We start from the raw sequence: 22,121 nt of genomic DNA on the forward strand, positions 1-22,121 counted from the left end.
AGAACCTCCAGCCCATCCAACCCCCCCCTGTCCCCTGACAGCCCCCTCCCGAGACCCCCTGACCTTAACCACTCCTCCAGGACCCCACCCCCTATCCGACCCCCCCCTTGCTCCCTGTCCCCTGACTGCCCCGACCCCTATCCCACCCCCTCAATCCCTGACTGGCCCCTTGGGACTCCAACACCTATCCAACCGCTCCCTGTCCCCTGACTGCTCCCCGGGACTCCCACATCTATCCAATTCCCCCATCTCCTCACCGCCCCCCCCATAACCTCCACCACATCCAACCGCCCCCTGTCCTCTGACTGCTCCCCGCGACCCCCTGCCCCTTATCCAACCCGCCTCCCTGCTCCCTTACCATGCCACTCAAAGCAACATGTCTGGCCGCCATGCCGCTCGGCCGGAGCGCGCAGCCCTGCCGCCCGGAGCACTGCCCGCACGGCGGCGTGGCTGCAGGGGAGGGGCCGGGGTAACCTCCCCAGTTGGGAGCTTAGGGGCTGGGCAGGAAGGTCCCACGGGCCGCAGTTTGCCCGCATCTGGTCTAGACCCTTAGCAGTGGCCAAGAGGTGAAGATTATTTCTTTGAGATCTGTTTTCTAAGCTGTCCTGTTTTTCTTCCAGTTTGTGTAGTCTAAGCTTTCAGGAGGCAGTTTCTTCTTTAATTTCAGTGGTTTTATTGGCAATCCTTTGTAGCTCATTTTCCAAGTGAGACATTTGGGATTTTACATCACATACAACCTTAGAGAGGCCACAAATATGTTTGGAGATTGAATCCAGTCTGTGAGGAATTCTTTCAGTGGCTGGGCTATGTTCTGCTGTGCCTTTGTGGTCTTCCCCTTCAGTTGCTTAGGTGATTCAGGCTTAGGTCTTTTGTTGCCTCTCATTGTTTCATTGGAATTCATATTCAACAGTTTGAAGTTCATCCAGGGGACTAATTCAAATGTTTGACAGAAACTTAATTTCAGATTTGTTAGGACAGTATTTATTAGAGATCAATTAATAAGTGGGGAGTGAGGAGATGCGGGACTAGGCAGCCATCTTCCATGTGGGTACCATGTGACACCCCGATGATGACATTTTAAAGTCATTTACTTTTGGGGTTAAGGTTGTTAAAAGTTTTACTGATAAGTATGTCAATTACATATCCTTTCACTTATATGGGACATTTAAAACAAGACTAGGCAAAAACTAGGCAAATAGAAAATGCTTTAAATTATAATCTAGCATTGATAGGGCTATGGTTTAGACAGCCTAATATATCTCTTCCATCTAATTTCTATGATTCATTCCACCTTGATGTGTATTTTGATCAGTTTTAGAAATAGTTTACATTTGCATGCAGATCGTTCATCTCTTGGGGTAGCTTTGTGATTTTTAGAATGCTAAATAAATATTTATTTATACTCATGTTGTACTTTGTAATAAATCTCCTTTACTGCCTCATTTTTTCTCAAAAAACAAGTGAGTTTTCATTGGTCCATCTGGCTGATTGAGATCAGCAAATTGAGTTTATCTTGTTTTTCAGAACCTAAACGAGTGCCTTTAGCAAGATCAAAACAACACCATAATCAGCATTCCAAAAGTTCAAAATGCAAATGAGAAAACAGATTTATGGTAAACAGTGTTCATTAATCATTTAAAACAGTTTTTCATTAGTATAATTTCTATTTATGAAAATTTGCTAATTTATTTATGCTGAAGTAGGACTGGGATGCATTCATGCACCTGTATTTATTCATACAGAAACTGACAAGTGTGACATAAAAAACATCTTCACCATGCCTGAGGTGAAACACTGCACAGCAGATAGAAAACAATTAAGGGATTTAAAACGGAAAACAATTTGATAAATCTGTACCAAATTCCTTTTTAGCATCACATTTCAAACAAAATATATTCAGTAGGTTGTGCTTTAGTTATATGGTGTCTTCAGCACAGTGATTAGTGCCTTCCCCTCTCCACTGGAAGGATGCTCTGTCTTTACTCACTCAGCTACAGTATGATTTATTAAAGATCTGATCAGGAAATTCCCATCAGTGCTTAAACCTACCTCTCAATGAGACATTAACATTGTCCTGTCTAAGCTCACTAGTCCACCTTTCAAACACATGGTGACTTGTACCATGGCCCATGTATCCATGAAAGTAGCGTTCTGAGTTGCTATCACCTCAGCTAGGAGGGTCAGTGTGCTTGGCACCATCATGGAGGACCCACCTTATACATTGTTTCACAAAGAAAAGGTTTCTCTTCAGCTACACCCCAAGAGACTTCACTCCCTCAGCGTCCTATGTTCTACCTGCAAAGAGCAAACCCTTTAAAAAATTGAGACATTCTAACACCATAGTAGAGAGGTTGCGTGGACAAGCCATATCCTCCGAGGGCATTTCCAAATTGGTCTCAGGCTGCATCTTAGAGCACTACAAGTTAGCAAACATTCCTCCCTCTGGGCTCCCTATCGCGTCCCTATCAGAAGTTCCACAACAGGACATCTGCAGAGCAGCCACTTGGAATTCAATCCACACATTTTTGATGCACTATTGCCTAGTTTATGTCCCGGCCCACAGATGCACCAATGGGGTTGGCAGTATTGCAAATACGTTTGCTACCAGCTTCCTCGCACCTCCTCCAGTCTGAACGCTGTTTGCCAATCACCCATGTGTGGGATACGTATAGGGACCACCACCAGAAGTAGTGGAGGTTACTTACTATAACTGAAGGTTCTTTGATACATTTCGTCCCTGTCTGTATTTCACTACCTGCCTTCCATCCCTCTGCTTCGGACCCAGTTGGTTTTACAGTAAGAAGAGCAACTAGAAAGGCATTGACCTGTAGTGCCTATTATACCCTCTGTCAGGAGCAAAAGGAGATGCACTGTACATATGTGGGACAACAGACATTGCTTGGAAGAGCTTCTGGACTTTGGCACAATAGTGTGCATGTGTTCCCATGTGTGGAATTCAAATAGAGACCATACATCTCGAAGAACATCCAGTTACAGTAAGTAACCTCCACTTTTTTTAAAAATAAATTTCCGGCTCATTCTTTCTTATTTTAAAAGCAACTAAATAGTCATTTAAAATGCACAATCTGCAACATAAAATCCTTAAATCGCATTAAAGATCCTGGGGATAACCCTTTCAGTATAGAACAAAAGGAAATTCATTTTCCCTTTTAATGGGTGAGAAAAGCCATAGAATCTGAATGCATCTTTCATGTAAATTTCATGTATCTTGATTTTTTCTAAAGTTAGCATTGTTTGTTTTAAATGATCAAATATGTTGTTCTTTCCATTGCGGTAGCATCCAGAGGCACCAGGCAGTCATAAAGTTTCATTTTGTAAGGTGGTGTGCAGACACATAGGATGAGACACCCTACTCCCAAAGAACTGATAATGCAAGGAAATCATAAATTATACTTCTTATTCCTACAGTAACTGTGCTAAAATAGATAATCGGTCCTCACACCATGAAACTAAACGTGAAAATTTTACTTATTTTGTTTGCAAGCTCTTTGGGGCAGGGTCTTTGTTATATGCTTGTCTAGTGCCTAACACAGTGGGTCTGGGGCCTGGGTGTTATTGCAATGCAAATATGTGATAGTAACTGAAAAACAATCTCATGGTTCTATCCTCCAGGCTAACACCCACCACCCCTTGTCTTTTCTAATATTTGTGATAGCCCTCTAATTAAACTATGACTTTTATTTAATGTATTTAATGAATGTATAATTTTAAACGGAAAAATATATATTTAAAAATGGTGAGACAAGGTGGGTGAGGTAATACCTTTTATTGGACCAACTTCTATTGATGAGCGAGACAATCTTTCAAGCTTACATAAAGCTCTTCTTCAGGTCTGGGAAACATACTCGCAGAGTGTCACAGCACACAAAGAGCCAGCTTCCTTCAGGACACAACCAACCTTCTTCACAAACTCTGCAGTGATGTGGGAGGGATGTTGTTGGTGTTTGGAGTTTGTGGGGGAGGTCAGTTTGTGGAGGAGGTCAGAGTACATTTCTCAGATCTGAAGGAGAACTCTGTGTAAGCTCGGAAGCTTGTCTCTCTCATCAACAGAAGCTGGTCCAATAAAAGATATTACCTCACCCACCTTGTCTCTCTAATATCCTGGGACCGACACTAAAATGGTGTCATCTTAGTCTACAAATCCACTCCCTGGGTGTATTTAGGAGTTGTATCAGCTAGCTGTATTGACTGAGTTTTTCTGCTGGTTGCTGCTGGGACTTCTACAGAACCAGCAGAGAGATAAGACAGTGATTGGGATCCTATTCCTTCTTGTATATCATCAATAGAAAAGTTTACTGAGGGGTGCACAGCTGTTATGGAGGAAGGACAACAAAGTTGCACAGATGTAACTGAGGACATAATTTGACGGTTAGAAACTTAATAGTTGGTGATACTAGATTCTTTCCTTCATGTTGACAGGTTTCAGAGTAACAGCCGTGTTAGTCTGTATTTGCAAAAAGAAAAGGAGAACTTGTGGCACCTTAGAGACTAACCAATTTATTTGAGCATAAGCTTTTGTGAGCTACAGCTCACTTCATCGGATGTATACTGTGGAAAGTACAGAAGATCTTTTTATACACATAAACCATGAAAAAAATGGGTGTTTACCACTACTAAAGGCTTTCTCTCCCGCCACCCCACTCTCCTGCTGGTAATAGCTTATCTAAAGTGATCACTCTCCTTACAATGTGTATGATAATCAAGGTGGGCCATTTCCAGCACAAATCCAGAGTTTAACAAGAATGTCTGGGGGGAAGAAAAAACAAGGGGAAATAGGTTACCTTGCATAATGACTTAGCCACTCCCTACAACACTACAAAAAGAAGGATTCTAGGTGGAGTCCTCCTGAAGGTCGAGACAGCAGACTGGACTTCTACATAGAGTGCTTCTGCTGACGTGCACGGGCTGAAATTGTGGAAAAGCAGCATCACTTGCCCCACAACCTGAGCCGTGTAGAACACAATGCTATACACAACCTCAGAAACAACTCTGACATCATAATCAAAAAGGCTGACAAAGGAGGTGCTGTTGTCATCATGAATAGGTCGGAATATGAACAAGAGGCTGATCGACAGCTCTCCAACACCACTTTCTACAAGCCATTACCCTCTGATCCCACTGAGAGTTACCAAAAGAAACTACACCATTTGCTCAAGAAACTCCCTGAAAAAGCACAAGATCAAATCCGCACAGACACACCACTAGAACCCCGAGCAGGGATATTTTGTCTCCTACCCAAGATCCATAAACCTGGAAATCCTGGGCGCCCCATCATCTCAGGCATTGGAACCCTGACAGCAGGATTGTCTGGCTATGTAGACTCCCTTCTCAGGCCCTACGCTACCAGCACTCCCAGCTACCTTTGAGACACCACTGACTTTCTGAGGAAACTACAGTCCATCGGTGATCTTCCTGATAACACCATCCTGGCCACTATGGATGTAGAAGCCTTCTACACCAACATTCCACACAAAGATGGACTACAAGCCGTCAAGAACACTATCCCCGATAACATCACGGCTAACCTGGTGGCTGAACTTTGTGACTTTGTCCTTACCCATAACTATTTTACATTTGGGGACAATGTATACCTTCAAATCAGCGGCACTGCTATGGGTACCCGCATGGCCCCACAGCATGCCAACATTTTTATGGCTAACTTAGAACAACGCTTCCTCAGCTCTCGTCCCCTAACGCCTCTACTCTACTTGCGCTATATTGATGACATCTTTATCATCTGGACCCATGGAAAAGAAGCCCTTGAGGAATTCCACCATGATTTCAACAATTTCCATCCCACCATCAACCTCAGCCTGGTCCAGTCCACACAAGAGATCCACTTCCTGGACACTACAGTGCTAATAAACGATGGTCACATAAACACCACCCTATACCGGAAACCTACTGACCGCTGTTCCTACCTACATGCCTCCAGCTTTCACCCTGACCACACCACGTGATCTATTGTCTACAGCCAAGCTCTACAATACAACCGCATTTGCTCCAACCCCTCAGACAGAGACAAACACCTACAAGATCTCTATGAAGCATTCTTACAACTACAATACCCACCTGCGGAAGTGAAGAAACAGATTGATAGAGCCAGAAGAGTTCCCAGAAGTCACCTACTACAGGACAGGCCTAACAAAGAAAATAACAGAACGCCACTAGCCGTCACCTTCAGCCCCCAACTAAAACCCCTCCAACGCATTATTAAGGATCTACAACCGATCCTGAAGGATGACCCAACACTCTCACAAATCTTGGGAGACAGGCCAGTCCTTGCCTACAGACAGCCCCGCAACCTGAAGCAAATACTCACCAGCAACCACATACCACACAACAGAACCACTAACCCAGGAACCTATCCTTGCAACAAAGCCTGTTGCCAACTTTGCCCACATATCTATTCAGGGGACACCATCACAGGGCCTAGTAACATCAGCCACGCTATCAGAGGCTCGTTCACCTGCACATCCACCAATGTAATATATGCCATCATGTGCCAGCAGTGCCCCTCTGCCATGTACATTGGACAAACTGGACAGTCTCTATGTAAAAGAATAAATGGACACAAATCAGATGTCAAGAATTATAACATTCATAAACCAGTCGGAGAACACTTCAATCTCTCTGGTCACGCGATTACAGACATGAAAGTTGCGATATTACAACAGAAAAGCTTCAAAACCAGACTCTAGAGAGAGACTGTTGAATTGGAATTCATTTGCAAATTGGATACAATTAACTTAGGTTACCTTGCATAATGACTTAGCCACTCCCAGTCTCTATTCAAGCCTATTTCCCCTTGTTTTTTCCTCCTCCCTCCCCCCAGACGTTCTTGTTAAACCCTGGATTTGTGCTGGAAATGGCCCACCTTGATTATCATACACATTGTAAGGAGATTGATCACTTTAGATAAGCTATTACCAGCAGGAGAGTGGGGTGGCGGGAGAGAAAACCTTTTGTAGTGGTAAACACCCATTTTTTCATGGTTTATGTGTATAAAAAGATCTTCTGTACTTTCCACAGTATGCATCCGATGAAGTGAGCTGTAGCTCATGAAACTTATGCTCAAATAAATTGGTTAGTCTCTAAGGTGCAACAAGTACTTGTTTTCTTTTTCCTTCATATGTATCTTGACCGTCATATTCCAGCTTGACTGTAGCTCTGGCAATTATTATAAGCATTTGTTACTTATTAATTGCACACATTTCATGTGAAAATCTTTGAGACAATAAGCATGGCAGCTCACAATGCCCCTGTTACACAGATGTTTTTTAGCGTAGGATGGCACATTAAAGGAAGACAACTTGTGACTAGCTGGTAGGGGTAGCAATATTTATTTGCATTATTCTTTATGTGAATCCTGGCTGTTGATGACTTTCAGGGCTTCAAAGTATTGGCTCAAGGATAGCTGAAGCCTTGGACATCAAGACAAGGATGATTCAAGATAACACGCCCAAGCTGGTAGATATCCTCAGCTCCACTCAGCAAAAGGACTGTGACACACGCAGGCCTTGCTTCTCCTGAGTTCAAAGCTAGTAGAAAAGTGCTACCAAGTCCTCCTACATAAGGAGTTTGAACATTTTTACATGCACCCAACCCTGGGGCTGTTTGTAGTTTCTGCAGTCCAAGAAAAGGCCAGGCCCACCAAGGGGATTCCAAAAGAGAAGCATCCCAAGAAACTAGACCTCTGGCCAACATGCTTGGCTTGTCAGATGCACACCAATTCCACATCGCAAACCTGTTGTGTGCTATGTACTGTCTCTGAGTTTGAGAAAGAGTGACCTTCCTATCAAAGCTTCTGCGGGAATGCAGGGAGGAGCTAAGAGATACAATCAAAGAAGGGCAGTTGGTAGCCAAAACAGTGCTATAAATTGCAGTGGATGAGTCTGAAGTGGCTGCTTAATCCATGGCCACAGCTGTTACAAGGCACCAAGCCTCCTGCTGGCATTTGGGATTCTGAAAGAAGTCTAGGCAACAATAGAGAATCTACCCTTCAAGGGCATGGACTTCTTCAGTAGCTGGAAGGATGAAGTGCTTCATTTCCTGTAGAATTTGAGGGAGACACTGAGGTTCTTGGTATTAACATTTTAACTTACCAGTGCCAGCTCCCTGAATGAGGGAGAACACTCTCTGATTCCCATGGTTGCAAACTGGAATGCCCTCTCAGATAGTGACCCTTGTGCTCTTGGAGGCACTCATCATCCTCCTTCTCTATAAAACATCAGGGAGGCATCAGGTTTGATGGAGGAAGAACGGGATGTCAAGAACAACACCAACACCACCCTGGAACTGATCTTCAGAAATCACCCTCCTTTCCATCGAGAATGGTTGAGAATTATAGCCAATAAATGGTGTGCTGAGTATTGTCACCGATGTCTACTCTATCCAATTCCTTTCCTGTTCCCTACCGATCCCCCTTTCCTGTCCCTGTTCTGAGACCCTTCTCATGAGATCCTATGACAAAAAGAAGTCACCTCTGTGAGTCTAGGAGCTGTGGAAGAGAGTCTGCAGGAGTAAAGGAGAAGAGTCTTCTATTCCCTGTATTTCTTCACCCAAAGAATAAAGTGTGTGTTTGGGGGGGGGGGAAGAGTTTCCTCCTAATCTAGATCTTAGGATAATGAATGATCTCAGGTTCAGTATGATAATATTTGCCTTCATCATTTATCACTTCAGGCTAAGGACTGTTTTTTGTCTCTGAACTTACAGGATGCATACTTCTGCATTGCCATTCACCCCTCCCACAGGAAGTACCTGGGATTTATAGTCAAGCCATTCAACTGCATCAAGAACTTTTACAAAATGCCTTGCCATAGTGGTGGCAAGCCTAAGGAAAATGGGTGTTCACAACTATCTGTATCTGGATAACTGGGTGATAAGAGGCAGATCATATCAGGAAACTCTTGACAAGCCTCATCAGTGTACTCTCTCTGTTTGCCCATCTGGTCTTCCTGGTGAACTATGAGAAATTGTCACTCATTCCATCACAGATGATAGAGTCCATATGGGCCAAGATAAATTTCATGAGTGTCAGGGCCATAGGACAGATTCCTCTCACATCACTTGTTACAGGACACGTTAACCTCATACTGGACTACGATGGTAAGGACTTGTCTCACATTGTGTTAGGCCACATGTGTCCATGTACTTCTTTGATGCCGCTTGGTGAACTTCATCTTAGGATGGCTCAGGTCAGTCTATTTCCAGATGAACCGCCAAATGACCAAGGCAGTCTTATCCCTCTCACATTCTTGTGGGGCTGACCTGAGGGCAGAGTCCTGGCCATGCCCAAAAAGGGCTACCATTCTAGACCCTGTCAGCATCCAAGGCATTAGTCACAGATTCATCTGGGTGGGCACACTTGCACCACCTACAGGTACAAGAGCATGGATCCCAGAGGTTCTGAAACTACATATAAATGTCTTAAGCCTGGCCACATCAGATTGATGTGGAAGGTGTTCCTCTGTATTCTATGCCATCCAGTAGTGCACTATATAAACTAGCAAGGGGGTGCCTGCTCTATCCCTCTCTGCAGACAGGTCATCAAGCTAGAGAATATATTCTACATACGTGGTATAACCCTGATAGCCATAAACCTATCAGGAATCAGCAATGACTTGGCAGACTTCCTAAGCAGATAGTCTGTTACTAACCACAAGTGGTCATTGCAGTAATCCATCACCAAGTCAATATTACACCAATGGGGGAAACTGGTGATAAGACTTGTTTGCCACAAAGGGCAACAAGGCACAGAGGAGGCATTAGCCTGGGATCCTTGCTGGATTTTTTCAGACTGCAGTGGAATCAGGGCCTCCTTTATGCCTTGCCATCCGTTCCACTAATTCTGAGGGTAATTATAAAAGCAGACAAGACCAGGCCATCCTCCTCCTTATCCTCATAGCTCTTTTGGCTGAGGCAGTTCTGGCTGACAGACCTGTTTATAAATGTCCATGTGACCACTGCTCACACTCTCTGGCACAACCCAAACCTGTTGTCGCAGGATCAGGGTTAAGTACTCCATCCAGGCCCAAAGTCTCTGGACCTGATTGCCTTGGGTGTTGGCTGGTTGAGCCATGAAAAGGAACTGCTCCTGGCATGTTCAGAAAATCCGTGCGGAGTAGAAAACTGTCCACAAACTGTCCATTATTCCTCAAAATGGAAAAGTTTCTTGATATGGGGAGACCAATATGATCTAGACACAGTACAGGCCCAGGTATTGAGGATTCTAGATTATTTGCTGCAATTGAAACACTCCAGACTTTCACTTAGTTTAATCAGGGTCCATCTGACAGCAATATCAGCATTTCATCTACTGCTAAGTCGTTCTCAGTCTTCTCTCATCTACTCCAACATGAGACCTCAGCGTTATCCTTCTAAAGCTTATGGAGCACCCCTTCGAGCCCCTCTCAAGGAGTACCATCTTACTCTCAAAATGGTCTTTGTTGTGACCATAAGCTCAGCCAGAAGCCTGAGTGAGCATCAAACGCTTCTAGTGGAACCTCTGTATACCTCATTTAAAAAAAGACAAGGGGGTACTAAAATCTTATTAAAAATTCATCCTCAAGGTGGTTTCTGAGTTCCAGTTCAATCAATCAACTTTACTGTTGTCCTCCCAAAGCCACATTCCACACAATGGGAGAAGCAGCTCCACACCCTAGATGTATCCAGAGCTCTTCAATATTACGTTGACAGGACCAATCTTACAGATTGTCCCCATGTCTATTTCTAGCTATAACTGGCCACTCCAAGGGTCAGGCCATTTCATAACAAAGACTTTCAATATGATTAACACATTGTATCTCACGGTGCTACCATGGATGTACTCTCTCACTGACTATTAAACTCACTCCACCAGAGCCGAAAAGGAATCCTCAGCCTGATTCAGCAAGGCTACTACATGGAGCAACCCACTCACATTTATCAAGCATTATGTGCTGGACTTTGCTACTAGATTAAATGCCAAATTTGGGAGAATGGTATTCCAATCTGTAGATTCCAATGCAGCTAAGATTTCTGAAGAGGATGTTGCTTACCAGTAACCTACAGTGGGCTCTTCACTGATACTTGAAGAAAGTATGGTTACTTACCCTACAGTAACTGTGATGTTTAAGATGATGATGTCTGTGTGAATCTGACAATCTGCCCTCTGTCCCTGTTTTTGTAGACCTCAGCTACGACAGGGTGCAAGGAAACGGAGGAAGGGACAATGTCACTCTGCCCTTTTTATGCCCTCACATTGGAGTATGCGCTGCCCCCAGTGGATACCGCTATTCCAAAGATTTTGAGCTTCTGCCTATGAGACACGTGCACGGCTACAATGAGATTCACACTGACTACATCTTGTAGAACCACTATTATCGTAGGGTAAGACAAGTAATCTTTTTTTCTGTGCCCTTGCAGAAGCTGTTTTTGGACATGCAATTTATTTGATACATCTTTACTTGAACACTATTTAATACGCTGCAAAATGCAAGAGGATTTATATCTGCACCCTTGCTTTGAATTCAAAGGCAGCCATTGCTTTTGTTTTTGTAAACTAATTTGTGACACTGTAGTTGCGTTAACCTATATACAGTGAAAATGAAATGGTGTGAATGCAAGGTATTTTTTACTTGAATTGACTGTTATATTAGCACTTATGAAATATGTATTTTTCAAGCCCCTACAGCCTGGTTTCCCAATACAAGGAACTTGCTATGCAACTTTGATTTCCTGGATTATGAGCTCTCTTAAATGAGCCCCTTTTGTAATAATGCATATAATTAAAGGAAGATATATAATGTGGCACACCTAAACAAGCATGAACCCAGTGCTTGTAAGTAAATTCATTGATTTTATTTAATAGTGATTTGTGGTTTACATTTTGTATTCAAGGAAAATAATCCTACATTTCCCTTTTATTTCAAAGGCAACGGTAAGTAGAATTGTTTGATAGGAGGAACTCCCATTTTCTCCCTTTTTTTTCAAAACTGTTACATTATAGTTTATTTCTATTTACAACAGAGGTTTTATTTTTCTGCTTATCCCATATTTTATACATGTTAGATCTGTACTCCTTCATATTTTGTCTTTCCTGAGTGTACTGGGGGAATGAAGAGAAGGCATAGGAAGTTACTGCTCCTCCCCCACCTAGCACTTGAACGGGAACCAGCACTGTAAGGAGTAGATGGGTGATATGTCCAGAGCGATTCCACAGTGCAAAGAGGGTGTGATCAGATTGCTTTGGTGTGAGGCCAGACCTTGCCATCAGGTACGTAGACTGTCAGAGGTGTGGGCCTTGCATGTGATGATTAAAGGTCCAGATTATATTTTGTCCTTGCCACTTAGGTCTGACTTTCACTTTCACACATGCTTCACCATGGTAAGGTCAGAATCTGGCACTTAATGTTTCCACTCTGAAGATATAAACTACTATAATTAATTGTCCATTATCCAACTTCACAGATTAATAAGTAGATATGAAGTTTTGAATCTTTAATAAATCCTTAAGGTACAGTTTTGGTTTTCAGTAATCATAAATGTTTGTGCTACAGGCTCCCTTTCTCTCTGGATCAAAGTTTTCCTTAACTCTCATTTACCCTTCTTTGAAGCGTGAAGGAGAAGCAAGTGTAGAAGGAGTTCTTAATCAACTGGTCCTAGAGCATCTACAGTTGGCTCCTCTCCAGTGGGGTGAGTAATGTCAAAAAGCATTCACGATCATTTAGGATGACTATTGATTTCTAATCTTCTGTAATATGTATCTTACAGAGATTTATTACATAAAATCATCAAGTAATGTTTTGATAAGATGTACCATGTACAACATTGTTTACATTTTCATTTATTGATTGAAAATCTATGATGCAGAAGAGGTTAGTAGGAAAGAGTTTTTTTTCCATGAATGCTTTGCTCAGCTGGAGAAAATCGTATAATTTATATATCTATTGTCTTTAAAATGTATTAATGTTAAATATGGTGATAATAGTTTTGTGATACAGCTAATCAGGAATTTGTTCTTGCAAACAAATGTCCTAATGTTTTGTACAGGATGCAACTGTTCTTTACTTTTTCCTTACATATTACAGTATGTGGTGTAAAATAAGTTCTGTGTTTATGACTGATCTGTGATAAACTTCTTTTCAAGTATATTTATTACTGTATTCTAGAGATTTATATTACATTAACTTTTACTGGAAGGGTGATTGTTTGGCTAGCAAGGAAGAGCATTTTCTCATAATTATGCCTTACCTGTGTGAGCAGAGTCAATTTCACATGTAACAGTTATGTAAATGTGACTCCTGTATAAGAGTGTCAGCAGTGTTCATTTAAGAGCCTGTGGTGGTTGATTTTTACAGCACTTTAGAAGGGATTTAGAAGCATTTGTCCCACTGATTTTCATTGGGGCTTGTGCTTCTAACTCCCATAGGAATATGTGAAAATCTCCCCCTGTGTTTCTGTATGATCCATCTTATTTAAAATGAAATCTTTTGGCTCTTCTCATATTCTTTCTTGCTTTCCCAATTTGGGTTTTTCTTCAACTTGCAAATTCCATTACTCCCTTTAATATAGCAAGAGTTTTGATTCATAAGAACTAAGTAGTCTTTTGCATCCCTATTTAACATGGCAACTCTGTAGGTCAGGATCAGATGTTTGGTGGAGATACATTACTTGTTCTGATTCACAATACAATTCTTTTCTGCACAATAATCTTTGACTTCTTATATGGAACCTAATGGAAGGATGACAGACTTTGTCTTGTGTCAAGGATTTGAACTGTCATCTCTGTTTCTAAGGTTTGTGATATTTCCTGCCTTATAGTCAAGTGGGTTGAAATATCTCCTGGCCTATGGCGTGATATTCTTCCTTATTAAAACAAAGGATTCTAAGGGTCCTATGGCTCCAAAGGAATATACAATATTGTGGAAAAATGGCGTGAATGTTATTACATTGCTGAGACAGTAAGATCAAAGGTAAGAAAATGAAAAGTTATGGAGCCAAGTTATGCCAGCAGAATATATGGTCTTTCCTTAAACCATACCTTGAGTTCTTGTTCATGTCTAATATTTTCCTTTTCTGCATATATTGTTAACTGTAATGACTCAATTTTTATGTACGGTGTCAAAAAGTTATGTTAATGTGAGAACTGTGAATTATTTCCCTGGCTTTGTGTTTGTGTAAAATTCCTACCAGAATGTTACATTAAAAATGTATGGTATTTATTTCCCCTTTTTACCAAAAACAAAGAAGAAGAAAGATTCCACTTGCTTTTTTTAAAATTTCTATTGAAATATACAATCATTAAATCATGCATTGAGTTGAGGTTCCACATGTTTGGGGGCCAAGTATTCCAGAGTGAAATAATTGACGTGGAAGTCACTGGGGACCCTTAGGAAGAGCCCCACCGCAATGCGTGCCACTTCTGACAAAATTGGAAGTGATCTGCACAAGTTATGGATGAGGGCTGGTCTCCACTACTGGGAGATCAATGCTGCTGCAATCGATGCAGCAGGGATCGATTTAGCAGGTCTAGTGAAGATCCACTAAATTGACAGCAGAGCGCTCTCTGCTGGACCTAAGTACTCAAGCTTTCCAAGCAGAGTAAGGGAAGTCAACCGGAGAGTGTCGACACAGCGCTGTGAAGACAGCGGGGTAAGTCGACCTAAGCTATGTCGACTCCAGCTACGTTATTCGCATAGCTGGAGTAGCGTAACTTAGGTCAAATTACCCTGATAGTGAAGACAAGCCCAGAGACACAGTGTTATTGGAGGATCTGGGGAAGAAGTGTGTGTGTGTGTATGTACATATGTATGTATATATAAAATATGATATCCTCGTGCCATTCATAGTTTAAATTGATAGGGAAAAGCACATAATACATGCATAGTGCTCTGTATTGCCTTGCTGATAACATAGGTGCCCCAGGAATACCTTCATGTTAAACATGAAGCTTGAAATTCAAACGGTTTTATCATCAGTGCAAAAATCTGTTGAAGTTGTGAAAAACACCATTTGTACATGCTCTGGTAACTCTTAAATGGCAGGATAGATTTTCTTCAAACTTCCTAAACAAATTAACTTCTAGCTGAGAATAATCATGAATAGTGTCTTCCCAAGAAGTAACTTGGGAGTGAGACAGGACTTTGGCTTCTTAATTGTAAGTATAATCACCTCATACACATGTAATAATTACTATCTATACTGCAGCCCTAATTTCACTCTAAGCTTTGATTCTATAATATCCGCACATGTAGATTTAATTTATTTAAAATGAACACAAAAGGTTTACACTGTTCAATTCCTTTTCATATTGTAGCCTGATTTAGGGTGCACTAATAATATAATTTATCAATGTAATGTCTTTTTAAAATTTAATTTTAAATTTAATATTTATTAGTATGGGTTTTTGGCTCTCCAGTCTGTTTGATCAGAAGATCAGGCTCCTCAAAATTTACAAAGGACCATCGGGGGTATGACAGGAAACTCACACTGAGACAGATATAGCCTTATAGACTTTTTATTAAAATCAATAATAGTAAGTAAATGGTAAAATACTCAGAGTTACAAAGTTACAATTGTATTACTGCTTTTCAAAAGATGCATATGATAAGTTAGTATTATATGCAACAAAGCTTTGGTTAATATACTCACACACTTCCTTGATAACCTGGTGGTAAGAGACACGGGACCAGCCTTCCAGTTCAGGTTTCTCAGTTCTTGAGTGACAGATGCAGTGCTTAGAAAAAGTGAATGCTAAAAGCTATCAGAACTAACTTAGGGTTTACTTGACTAACTTAAACTTAAAATAAAAACCTAATAAACAAACTAAGAATAAAAACGTAGGGAAACCAAGCTTAGCCTCGTTCCCTTGAAACTTAAAGTTTAAGAAGAACAAGTATAGCCTACTAATAGTAGTAGTCATAGTAGATAGATAGAATAAAGTAAAATAAAATAGAAAGAGTGAGTGAAATGAAGTAAGATAGAATAAGTGAGAAAATGGAGCACTCTAGCGAGGTGGGTCACCTCATTTATAGGGCAAAGTGCCGGAAATCGTGACTCCTATGCCCAAATTTCATTCCTCACCCACAAAATGTTAGGGTATGCTTACCCCATAGGCTAGTATGTTTGTGCATATTGATGACAGGTATATACGCACATAAGTTTCCTTATGTTGTACCTGTTAAGTCTGTGGGTACAACATTGAAAAAAACCCTATGCCAGTCTCCATTGTCTGTTGGTCTAGATAAAAGGTCATAGACATAGGTGTGGGTGCTTATCTATTTAGGTAACAAGATATAGGTCAATTTTGCTTTCTGGGTAAAAGGTCTTAATATAGATATGCTAACTTTGACTTAGCTTAACATACAGGATATGGCCTGTAGGTCTCTTGCATTATAGCCAAACTTATTTTTAATATAAATTTATAAACCTATTACAATACATCAAATACTTACATATATATATGCGCAAACAAGCAGGTTAGTCCCATAGGCTACAATATGGGACAAGTGGGTAGCCAGGTATTGAACATTGATGATCAGAATTTAATCAATCCCAATTCCTGATGCAACTAATGTGAATTGTGAATTTTTTTTTTAGAAGACAGAGTAATAGTATTTGTTTTTAAATGTCTTCTTATGTGTGTCAACTGTATACTATGGCGTAATTTATGAAGTGAAAGCAGCCAGTGATACAATTTTCTAAGGCTGAAGTAATATTTAAAAGCAGGTTTAACATTTTTAATGGGCATTTCTGATAAAAGACACATTTAACATAAGCCAATATAACAGATTTAAGTCTATATGAAAAGGGCATCAGTCAGACTTTTAAAAGCTGTGTACTTCAGATCACTGCCGGACATTATTAGAATTTTGGTTTCAAATGAACTACATACAGTCTTCTGGAAATTAGGAATGCAAAATGTAGACCCAATTAAGCAGCTGTTAGCATTATTTTGCTTGTGTGTTTGTTTGACAGCATTTCTTTTGGGATAACATTTTTTTCATGAGGCCATAGATTAGTGTCAGCAGTTTGAGAAGTTTTTTCTCTTAAACATTGAACTTTGAATAATCAGGAACTGGTTTTGCTTTGAGTTTTGTTATTTTGATGCTGTTATGTACAAATTGCTTACATTTTATGCTGAGACTACTTGTATAGTATGATACATCACTTATTTGTACAATGCTTGTGTGTATTGACTGAAGCTTTTGTGACAATGATTTATAGCTAATGCTGTATGGCAGTAAGTTATATTTTACTGACACTCAGGCTCTGTGCTATCTTTAGGAAAAGCTGACTGCTATAGTGAAGATTTACTGTAATTCATGTGAGCTGTAGCTCATGAAAGCTTATGCTCAAATAAATTTGTTAGTCTCTAAGGTGCCACAAGTACTCATTTTCTTTTTGTGAATACAGACTGACACGGCTGCTACTCTGAAACCTGTAATTCATCTGTTTTCATTAAAATTTCCGTGAGTACTTAACAATGCAGGTGATCTTTATAGTTTTATAAAAACTGTTTTTCTAACCTCAATATTCCTTTTAAATGACTATTTGGCATATAGTAATGTATGTTATACATTTAAAAAAAATCTGATAAACATATTTTAATAGTTTGTCTTGTACATTTCAAAACTCTGTCTTGCTTTGGTAAGGTAATTTGGCAGAATACAATCAATAGTCTGTTAGATTAAATAAAATATAAAGAATCATATAATTCATTGTTAATGGTACTAAAATGTTTATCTGGGTTAGGAGTCAAGTCTGTTTTCAATGGCAGTAGGGACAGGGGAGAAAACACCCCATTCAGTAGACTCCTTTGAAATAGATGTGGCATGAAATCCTAATATCATTAAGTGATTTGGGAAGAAATGGAAAATGGAAAGAGAGAAGCTGATCAATGTAAAAATATTTAAAATTGGAAAGCTTATAAAGAAGGAAGATGTATCAAAGGTTCATGTGAGAGTTTTTAATGTGTTGTTAAAAATCGATTTTAAGATTTAGACCATCTTTTTAGAATGGAGTTGTCTATTATTAAGTGTAATAAATCACGTGTAATTGAAAAAGGTAATCTTGCTTAACGCTAGCAAGTTCAACACTTTCTAAAATTTATGGCATATTTTCTTTGTACTACTGGGCATCAAACCAAATGTGGGAATAGTCTTTTTTTAAGTGCATATATGTTACCATTATCAAATCAAAGAAACATAATCTTACAAATGCCTAAAAAGCAAAAATAGATTATGCTAAGGAGAATATTAATGGAAGTTTTATGGTTGGATTTCTGAGAGACCAATTGTAATTGCTTGAATTGCAACATTTTTCTTTTCTGATGTCTCTGTATATTTCATGCTGTTAAATTATACAAGAGAACAAAATTCTCTGGAGACGAAACCTTTATCAGTCTGTTAGTACTGTTCTGTGTTTTATAGTGAAATTATCATAGTTACAAATGTAATGAGCTAACTGTTGAGGCTTAACAATTAATGCATGGTACTGTTACAATATTTTAATCCATACACCATAAGTTAAAATAATCTTTTTATGTAATCAGTGTTCCAAATCATATTTTTTATCATAAAAGCAAGGTACAGAGCTAGGACTTGTGTCCTCACTATTTTAAACTGGGAGCAAGGAACTCCTGTGTTCTAATATCAGTTCTACCTCTGGCTCCTTTTGGGCGAATTGTTTAAGCCATTGATTCTCAATCATTTTTATACCAGGACCCTGTGCTACAAGAGAAGAAGTTTTGAAATCCCCTTTATAAGTTTTGGGGCTTTTCTCCCATAAAGGAAAAAGGGTGTTAACAACCGATCCCATTCCTGGGATTGCAGCCCTCTGGTTGAGATACCATATTTATTTGTACCTCGGGTTCCACACATGTAAAATGGAGATGATGATGATAAACTTCAGAAGCCTGGTGAGAATGAATTAATTAAACTTACATAGTGCTTTGGAGTTGTAGCAAGCTATAAAAGTTCTAAAAAAGATTTCTGATAAATAGGACTGTCAAGCGATTAAAAAAATTCATCGCAATTAATCGTGATCATGTTTGTCTTAGCAATTGGCTGAACAAGAAGTAGGACTGAGTGGACTTGTAGGTTCTAAAGTTATACATTGTTTTGTTTTTGAGTGCAGTTATGTAACCAAAATCTAAATTTGTAAGTTTCACTTTCATGATAAAGAGATTGCACTACAGTACTTGTATGAGGTGATTGGAAAAATACTATTTCTTTTGTTTATCACTTTTACAGTGCAAATATTTGGAATAAAAAAATAATAATATAAAGTGAGCCCTGTATAGTTTGTATTCTGGGTTGTAATTGAAATCAATATATTGAAAATGTAAAAAAAATCCAAAATATTTAATAAATTTCAATTGGTATTTAGCACTGCAATTAAAACTGTGATTAATCATGATTAATTTTTTGAGTTAATCGCGTGAGTTAATTGCGATTAATCGACAGCTCCACTTATAAAGCAAACCCTTGGCTTCCTTCAAAGCCCTTGAGACACTGAGTGAACAACTCAAATTGAATAATAATTATACACAGTATAAAGCAAAATAAACTCGAAAGGCCAAGCATGCTGGACTTGTGTAAGAATTGCACGTTAATCCTGCTTCACCTGGGTACAGTCCACAGCTAGCTTTTCATTAAGGGGAATTGTTTTTATATATGGATGTCACTCTCTGAAGTTCTGAGTACATCAACTTCAGTGAAAGTGGATAGGAGTTGAAGGTGCTCCTCACCTTGCAGGATTGGACATTGTGTGATTACAAAAGCTTTCTCTCTGGGCTTGAAATATAACTAAGTTTCTGTTTTGAGGGTTCATTTAATGTGATTTTTGGAATTAATTTTAGCAAATTTTGAGTTTGATGTAACTTCCAGAAATCCTGGGTATTGGGTGGGTGGTGGTTGCAGCTTTCTCTTTGTATATACTGTAATGAGTAGTGTATATTACATACATTGCTCGTTACAGTAATATGTTCTGTAATGAGTAATCCCTTTATAATGTTTCAAACAGTACTATATGAAAGAGCATTAGGGAACTTTTAGTGTGCACCAGAAGAGTAAACAAAGACTAATTAATGTGCAACATGTTAGTGCACTTTAGAAATCACACGCCCAAAGTGCACACTGCTGCTCTATGTAGACAAGCCCTTAGATACTAGTAGCAGCTTCCAGAGTTTTTCTGGTGTTTATTGGATAAACATAGATTTCAACTTGTTGTTGTTGTTATAATATCAGGGAGGGGGGCGATGGGAGAGAGGGAAGTTTATTGGTTAAAACCAAAAATCAGAAATCCTAAATATAAATGTGGAAATTCTAGTGTTAGACTTTCCTCAACTCTAACAAAATGCCATATCTATTTTAGGTGAGTTCCTCAGTAAATCTTTAATTAGCTTGTATATTTTCCATGGGATGCCTGAAAATGATGCCAGAGTAGTATGAACTCTCTCCCCGCACACTGTACATGTACTTCAAGACAGTTTAAATTAAACACTGATATCTCAAAGCATTGTACAGTACAGTAAATTGCATTTGCCACAGTGAGAGTTAAGAAAAAAAATAGAATTGCTTATATAGAAGATACAGCATTGAAGAGTCTCCAGCTCACAATTAAGAACAGTAGTGCTAAATAGCTGTATTCTTGATTGCCAGTTTATAAGTACAGAATACTAAAACTTTTACAGAGAAATCAAAATAAACCAGCTGTCCACTTGCCTCATGCAGGTTTATTATATTGAGAGGAGACTGAAAATGGAAGGCTAAATTTAAATTGCTCATAATGGGTAAATGGCATAAATATAAGAGGTGGATTTAACAGCTTCTCAAACAGCTTAATAAGCACATCAGCCATTTTAGGGCAGCTATCCTCTGGGTTGTATCCTCAAAATACCTTGGACAATATTTAGCAATATGTTGTTGCATTTTAAATGAGACAACTGCTATTGCAGGGGCCGTGACCAAAGGTCCTTCCTCTCATGGAGCTTAAAAACAATGAATGAAACAGTTCATTTTATTTTGTAGCTTCTAGTCAGTCCTCTAATCGTAATTAAGTCTTTCAGCAATACATTTGATTAATTCTGATGGAGTACAGCAGTGTCAATTCCTAGTACCCTAGTACACATGCTATGAATGTTGGATTTTGCACCTTCATAAGTCCAAGAATTTTTTTTTGATTACTTCTATTTTAGAATTAAAACAGCACTGGTGATATGGTCAGTAGAAAAGGAAATCTAGAATATCATTGAGAGAAATTCAAGAACAACTCATCTACACAGAAAAAGATCAATGTCTGATAGAAAGATTAAGAGGCTGCAGTTGGGAAACAACCTTGATTTTGTATGAATTCTGTGGCATATCCTGAGCTTGCTACCCTGCCCCCCCCCCACCTCCTCCTTTTAACAATCTACATGAGATGCAAGAAAAGTGGAAAAAGCTTTTAAGTATCCTAACAGCCTGAGAGGTGATGGGATAGTCTGGCAACAGCAAACAAGCAAGAAGCAGGGTGTTTTAGCTCCTGAGAAGTATCAAGAGACTAGGATAGTGCACTGAGAAAGGAACTAACTTGACAAAACTAAAACATTTGGCATATTTTAAAAATGTTTCTCAGGTGTCAACAAATGCCTCTGTAGGACATACTTTGGATCAGCTGATTGTTCTAATTCTTATTGAAGTTTTACTTCCTAATGTTTTTATGATGATGAGCAAATGATGAATTTGAATTTCAGCTAATATTTGTTCCATATTAACTCAATGAAATAAATCAACTTTTTAAAATAAATGTCATGCAAAATCTTAGGCTTAGAATTTACTAATGTCAGTTTACTTATTTAATAAAATATTGCGTAGAACAAGGTAATTCTTATGAGAGAAATGAGCGGCATTGTAGGGAGGAAAGAAAGGTGAACAATTAAATGACTAAAGTAGAAATGCTAAACATTTTTTATGAATTGTTAAGGGTTCATACAATAGAGTTCTGAACTGGATATACTAGTTTTATAGAACAAATGTGATGATAGGAATAACCAGGAAAATGGATTGGAGTTTAAAATATTATATCAACACATACTTTATTGAGAGGATCTGAATTGGAATCCTCCCTATGCTTTC

The 22,121-nt window shown here is 39.3% G+C and overlaps 1 protein-coding gene across 3 annotated transcripts in view; it reads left to right on the top strand.

The window, feature by feature from the left end:
• Positions 1-22,121, top strand: part of TRAPPC9 (trafficking protein particle complex subunit 9) — an 811,376-nt gene that overhangs the window by 443,980 nt on the left and 345,275 nt on the right. For all 3 annotated transcript variants that reach the window (XM_075124917.1, XM_048841736.2, XM_048841734.2), the window contains exon 21: positions 12,606-12,696. In XM_075124917.1, the coding sequence (XP_074981018.1) occupies positions 12,606-12,696 (91 nt within the window). The remainder of the gene's footprint in view (positions 1-12,605; positions 12,697-22,121) is intronic.

This window comes from Caretta caretta, chromosome 2 (assembly GCF_965140235.1).
Source record: "Caretta caretta isolate rCarCar2 chromosome 2, rCarCar1.hap1, whole genome shotgun sequence".
Lineage (NCBI taxonomy): Eukaryota > Metazoa > Chordata > Testudines > Cheloniidae > Caretta > Caretta caretta.